At 34.9% G+C, this 7,425-nt stretch overlaps 1 protein-coding gene and 1 long non-coding RNA gene across 2 annotated transcripts in view; one reads left to right on the top strand and one right to left on the bottom strand.

Annotated features, from left to right (window-relative positions):
* LOC137621175 (legumain-like) overlaps positions 1–6,160 on the top strand; it is an 8,009-nt gene extending 1,849 nt beyond the window's left edge. The window contains exons 5-9 of the mRNA XM_068351591.1: positions 4,283–4,404; positions 4,653–4,832; positions 4,973–5,089; positions 5,523–5,690; positions 6,044–6,160. Of these exons, the coding sequence (XP_068207692.1) occupies positions 4,283–4,404; positions 4,653–4,832; positions 4,973–5,089; positions 5,523–5,690; positions 6,044–6,160 (704 nt within the window). The remainder of the gene's footprint in view (positions 1–4,282; positions 4,405–4,652; positions 4,833–4,972; positions 5,090–5,522; positions 5,691–6,043) is intronic.
* Positions 1–7,425, bottom strand: part of LOC137621176 (uncharacterized) — a 30,011-nt gene that overhangs the window by 1,784 nt on the left and 20,802 nt on the right. Inside the window, exon 2 of the long non-coding RNA XR_011040157.1 lies at positions 5,001–5,100. This is a non-coding gene — a long non-coding RNA (uncharacterized lncRNA). The remainder of the gene's footprint in view (positions 1–5,000; positions 5,101–7,425) is intronic.

Raw genomic sequence — 7,425 nt, 5'->3', positions numbered from 1 at the left:
TTACAGTATTTCTATCCTTAGATATTTATAGTCTCACGAACTATCGTTGTAAATTAGGAAAATCGCACCTTTGCTACTTAGAAGATTCATGTTGACCCACATCTTATAAAGAAAGGCAGGCAGGTATAACTGGTCCAATGTAATCTGTCACTAAAGTTATAAAATGATACCTATTTACACTTGTTCAATGATTCACTTACAAAATACATAAGAATTTGAAGGAACTTTGCATCATCACAAACACACACACTTCTCTTGAATGGACTGGTACGTATTTGGCTATTCCTAGTCATACCTTGATAACATTCTGTGATTGGTTATGTCTCGCTAGTTCTGTTGGGCCTTTATCTTTTGTGTGACCCGTTACCGGTAAGACAACATAAAAGGTGTGTGTATATATATATATATATATATATATATATATATATATATATATATATATATATATATATATATATTATGTATTTATGTATTTATGTATATATATATATATATATATATATATATATATATATATATATATATTATGTATTTATGTATATATATATATATATATATATATATATATATATATATGTATACTTAAACTGTATAGATATAATCTATATATATATATATATATATATATATATATATATATATATATATATATATATATATATATATATATAGTGTACGTGTGTGTTTTGTTTATAACAAGTCATTACGAAAAATAAGTTTAAAATTCCCTGGAGTTAGTACTTCTGTCTTATCGACACTGCCAAACTCTCAATTGTAAGTCTAGCCAGAGTCAATACAGGTATTAGTCTGACGATGTCATAAGACCATAGTATCGTCACCCAATCAAGCTTTAACTCACTCTGCACATATTCCAAAGGGACTGTTTCGCCAGGAAGAATGGGTTGTTAGAAACCAGAACAAAAGTTATAGAGCTTTGGGGCGGTTCTAATAAGTCACATCAAGAAACTGAGAGAGAGAGAGAGAGAGAGAGAGAGAGAGAGAGAGAGAGAGAGAGAGAGAGAGAGAGAGAGAGAGAGAGAATATTTTTACTTTTTTATTTATTCAATAATTTGATATTTTTTTTTATATCTACATTGAATTATTGTAGAAATTCCGGGAAAAAACGTTCTTTGTTCAATCTGTCAAATTGACGTGCTCGTTTTTTTTTTTTTTTTTTTTATAATTCTCCTACAACTGATATCACCACCTTTTAATTTGTTAACACTGCAGCTGCAACTTTCAGCTTACGGTCTGACTATAAACATAATGAAAGTTTTCACACATTCGTTTGCAGTGGCACCAATGCACACCTGTTGTTTTAGAGAACTAGCCCTACATCATTTCTGGTTCATGTTTATCTAACGAGCCTCGTCCTTGACGTAAGATCATCAGGTGGAACAATGCTTACCTTATCAAATCAAACAATTACTCGATTATACAATAATGTATTGCCCCATTCACATCCATTACATTATCAGAAACTTCCACGTTCCATCATATGTGATAGAAATTGACGAATTCCCAATAGGGCCTGAAATGACAACAGACATGATTCGGCAGTCTCGTCCATTTCTGCAATGCCCAATGAGATCCAGAGTCGTGACCAGTAAGGAGCTAAACCAGTGTCCTTGCATTCACCACCCTTTCATATAGTTTGGCGAATTCAAATTCACCCTAGTACCATATACCCCTGACGTTCAGCTACCAAGGTTATAAAAGACATCGTTCAATACACCAGGGGTTTGTTGTGTCTCCTCCATTCTTTCTGATGTTGCAGTGCACATTCTTTAATATATTATGCCAAACTCTGTCCAAGTCCACGTTCCTTATTGTCGACTTCCCTAACCACAAATTCGACTAAACTCGGTTGACCAAAAGCACACATGGAAAATTTACCTATACGTTCGCCGCAGTGTTTAGAAACATTTAAAAGCACGCACCATCCATCTTTCCACTCGTCTATTTAAGACCCTATTGAGGCAATGGCTTGAAACACGCACGTAAAGCAATCTGTTGTGATCAGCCTCTAAACGTCGCCATCATCATCAAATGAGATGCAGAAAAAGGATGGAGTGAGTGAGTACCCGCACAGCCTGCATTACAATATGTATCTTAAATACTATATACCGTAGATGTACTGTAGCTTTCATGTAACATATGTAATACACTATATACATACATTATTACACAATAAAGGTACAGTACTAGTGTACTATGTACTGTACCTGTATATTTTTATTTATCATTTGATGTAAATTGCATTTATATAATTCAATGTATGCAGAATGCATGCTTGGTAAGTATTGTCCATACCAGTACAGTGGCACCTCGGTTTACGAGTTAAATTCATTCTGACAACGAGCTCACAAACCAAAATTCTAGTAAACTCAAATAATTTTTCCCATAAGAAATAAAACAAATACACTCGATACTTTTCACACGTCAGTAAATGCACATATAGATTCCTTTTTAAAAGTTTGTAACGTAATTTAGTGACTAAATTATACACTCTTTCGTCAGAAATGAATAGAAAAATAAATAATTCGGTAATAAAAGTGTCAAATTAGTTAGCACATTACATTCAAGGAGAGTTATGGCAGGGGTGATGAGAAGAGACAGGGGAGGAGGACGAAGAGGAATGAGCGGGTGTTACTGTTTGGAGGGATAATCTCCCTCCATGAAAACTTTACCGGGACTTCTCTCTTGAACAACGTTCGGCATCATTAACTGAATCCCTTAATTTATGCTCTCTGGACACTTGGTTATTTTTTACATTCTCACGTTCTGTTTTGACAAGGAACATAAGTAATACTTCTTTTTTTTTTCCTTTAAAATGTCCTGGAAATGTGACATCGCAATGTAATAAATATATTTTATAATTGCCCTGACGAAATCTTATCTAGGTTGTGTTTCTATAAAATTTTATAGTTTCCCACTTTCTTAATATTCCCTAATTTCACTTGAAACTTGAGGTTTGTGATTGTGGCCCCTCCTTGTCGTTTCAATATCCTCTGCATTCTACTGATGGTGCAACTTATGCAGTTCAAATACCATTGCTTGTTCACAAATACTGTTTTCGGTAACTGTTTAAACCTCAGGAGATGCAGAAACCTTTCAACGTTAAGAATTTATTGCCTTTGATTCGTCAATGTCAGCACCAGTTAATGCATCGTCTAATGATTTGTATTTTCTTTATTGTTTACAAATATAACTGTACCAATAGTGGATGCTGCATTACAGTACACTTTATTCAGGTTGGACGAACGCATAATATTTTCCTTCTCACCGTTTTTCTTAATAATCTTGGGGGGCCATTTTCATGATACTGTCAACTTTACAGTGCAGCATAAAATGTCTTCATCATGAACAATAGCGATCACAGCTCGCCAAAGAACATGATTCTTCTACTAGTGCTGCTTGGAGAGTGAAAGAATTAATTTCTGAGCAAGGGGACGGGTGCGGGCTAGTACGAAATCAAATGGGGTAAAACTCTTGTGAATACTACTTTATTTCCTTCTAAGGAGTGATCATATTTCAAGTGTTCTGTACCAACCGTGTTTCACACAATTGTACACAATTCCTTTTGTATATATTATGGTTGTATCTTCGCTCTTCCCTCCCACTAAAACGAACATGAAAATTCAAGTCTGGTTTTTCCTCTGTGATTTTGTGTCTTGTGAACTTGTCATGTCCTGTTGCCTTGAGGTTTTGTATATAAGGAGAGTGTTCCACAACAATACAACTCAGTCGTTTCCAATCTGCCTTTGATTTCACAACTCCTCTCTCGGCTCCGTCACAGTTCATTGGTCGCTGAATATGTAACTAAGTAAATAAATATCCAACACTAGGATGCGAGTTTGTGTAAATAAAGATTGATGTACTGGAGTCTTGGGAACTAAGAAATAATTAAATTTATCCTTAACTGAGAATAGCAAGTTACCTCTTGCTAACACTTTATTAGAGAATTTAACTAATGCGTGGTTGCAAAGACAATTATACTAAAACCTCAATATTCACTCAACATCTATGATCGATTTTTTCAAGTTGATAATGAAAATCTAATCATTGATTGCTCTCAAATTTCTACCTTTTTGCTGATTTCTTTTCCTCTAGTGCTACTTCACTGTCACATACCTTCTCTCCTTTTACTCCATTTACTTTCGTCTAGCTTTCAATCTTTATACATATCTTCACCAACTGAAGTTTGCCAAAACAAACATATTGGTTTACTTAAATTTTCTACCAGTCCATTGTCATTAAGCTTTCATTTTTCTCGCTTCAGTTTATGCACTTTCTGCCGCTAACGCTGACGAGGTTACATACGCTGCTTACTGCGTCGATGGTCCTTTCTTCAACTGCTATGGGGAGCAGTTCGCTGTTAGCTGGATGGAAGACGTTGATTCCGTAAGTCAAGCACTAATCATATGCAGTTTCTATTATTTTGAGAGCACCATTCAAACTCACTACTTAATCTTATAATTTTAGAGATAATATTTCACATTTGAATCAAAACCAATATTCGGTAAATACTTCTGGAGAGAATGCTGTACTTCCACTCTAGTTTGATATACAGAATATCAGATCGAAAAATGTATTCCCGAATATAACCAGCTTTCCTAATAAAGCAACTGGTTATTTTCCTCTCCATGCAGAAGGATCCCAGCACCGAACTTCTGAAGGAAAACTTTGAAATCACAAAAGAATTGACTTACTTATCGGAAGTCACGCAGTGGGGACAGATATCAGTCGAGAATGAGAACGTTGCTGCTTTTATGGGAAGCAAAAGATCATACGTCTCCCCTGCTAGAAATTATTCTACTGAAGAACATAAAGTCAGTGCTATTGGTCTAATGAAGAAAGTCTCTACTGTAAAAAAGAAAACTTACCTATCTTATTTATATACATTTGATGCTAAATTAAATAGTGTGACATGCCCCTAGTTTTTGTGACTCATCTCTGCATTTTGTTTTAGGCTTCTGCTAGGCCAAGCCAAGACGTACCTTTGATCAACTTGCAAAACCGGCTGAGGGCCGCCAGGACTCCGGAGGAGAAGACACACCTGAGCAGCGAAATCAGGACTCTTAAGAACGTTAGTCACATCTGCAAAAATAAATCTTAATTTTATTAAATCTTTCAGCAATGTCATAATCGCGACAATATTAATCTGTGAATTATTCTTGACAACTGCAATTATTTCACTATGATGAAATAACTCATCAATGAAGGTGTTGCTCATAATTCTCTTTAATTCTTATAATTTTTTTTTCCAAGGAAATAATAGTTATTGCATTTACCACTAATCTTATACACTTTTAATGGGTTCAAACGCCTAAAACATACTTTATTTTGCAGATATGTTTGGAACAGCCAACTCAATAAATGTATCATAATACCAGTTCTTCGATAACTAAGAAAGTCTGTCAAAAACTCTTAATTGTAAAAGGAATGTGCAAATTAATATTTAAACAACATGGCAATACAAAATCTTCATAATCGAGGCTTTGATCATACTTTTTTTACAGAAACGATCAATGATCAAGAACGTCATGGAAAGGATTGTCCTGAAGGTCTCAGGAGATGAGAGGTTGGCGCACGACCTTATGACAAAGAAGCAAGAGAAGATTACTGCCTGGAACTGTTATGGGGAAGCAGCCAATGCCTTTCACAAGAATTGTTACGCCCTAGGAAAGGTGAGACCCTTATATCTTAGTGTGTAACAGGATACAGGTGTGTAAACTATACATGCATTACATGTGTAATATAATCGCTATGAATAGGGTCTATGGCTCTATGCTATTCACGATCCCTAAATTTTCCATATCTGAGCATCTGGTGCCTATTTTCTGAAGATTATCATTGATAATTTAAAATGCCCGATTCTTTGTCCAGTGCTTCTCCCAATGCTTTGTATTTTTACAATGACCTTCGGAATATTTAAGCTTTAATATTTATTTTGAACGATAAGCCTTTCATGTTATTTGCCCTAGATTTCCAAACAAATCATTTGAAATGCAGACAGTTCTGAGTGTTTCTTTGTATACAGAATACTGCAGGCACTACCATCGTCTCAGCACTACTAAACATGTGCGAAGCTGGATACAAAGCTGACGACATCGTTGGGGCAACCAAGAATGTGTGCGTTTTCCCAACACTACAATGACAGCTAAAAAGGACTGCATTGCCACAATAGGCTATGCCTCGTTGCCTATTGAAAAAGAAATATATTGTAGGAAATCTATAATATTATTGTTATCATTTCTCCCGCTAATGATAGCCAACGTGTTATCTGACATCAATATAGTCGAATTGATAAAATCTACTCTTTCCATTCTTTTTAGCATTATATTCATAACTAATAGGCCTACTCCTTCCGCTGTGAATGCTAATGGGATTGTATTAATATTGACTAATAACTCTTCTTTCTACCACAAGTTCCAAGCCTAAATGGAACTTGAATTATACTTAGATTTGGACTGAAACTACGGAAAAGACGTAGGATAATAAACGCACCTCACCAAAGAGAGAGAGAGAGAGAGAGAGAGAGAGAGAGAGAGAGAGAGAGAGAGAGAGAGAGAGAGAGAGAGAGAGAGAGAGAAATTAACGACCATGGTAAATAATAACATTAAAAAACTATACTTTCAAGAAAATAAAAACTTCAAGACTAATCTCCAATAAAACTGTACTTTTATTCAGCCCCAACTGACCGTCACTAAAGATAAAAACAGTACCGAGAGAAAAATACTGTAATTCACTTCGTTCATTTGGCTCCAGATAAGAAGGATAAAAAACAACTAGTTAGATTTATAGCTCATAAAAAATTGGATACACAACATAAGACTAAAATTTTTTTCTAAAGGGATTCATAGGGTCTAATTCTTTTTTATATGCTAAGTAAAGGACTTTTAATTTTAAGAAATTTCAAGGTGAAAAAGTATCCAATTTACCTGGTTTAACGTTGTGGTGTAATGCTTAAAATACTTAATACCAGAAAAATCTGTTTATAGACATTTTAAAGTGCTACAAATGACCCATCAATATTCAAATCAATATCGGTGGATAAAGTAAATACGTACTACTGGTGAATGCAGAACGATTCGTAAGCTTTTTGCATATTAAGGTTCAGCATATACATCTTAAAGGAGTGATATTTAAGCAAAGGAAACCATAAATCAAGCATTTTGTAGTCCGGTGTTATAATGTATAAGAACGACTGTTGCAATAGTTGGATAAGGAAATGACATATCTTGAAACAAGATGTTTATGGATGTTGCTTGGATTTATGGAAGTAGATTAAAAAACAAAGCCCAGATCGGTCGCGAAAGGACGCTGCAAACAAGGATAATAGTTTTTTGTCTATTATCCTTGGTCAATACACTAGCCACCAGTTGAGATACTACCTTTGACTGGGCAGAAAGTACTACATTA

Source organism: Palaemon carinicauda, chromosome 27, assembly GCF_036898095.1.
Source record: "Palaemon carinicauda isolate YSFRI2023 chromosome 27, ASM3689809v2, whole genome shotgun sequence".
Classification (NCBI taxonomy): Eukaryota; Metazoa; Arthropoda; class Malacostraca; order Decapoda; family Palaemonidae; genus Palaemon; species Palaemon carinicauda.
This window is presented reverse-complemented; position numbering and strand designations above follow the sequence as displayed.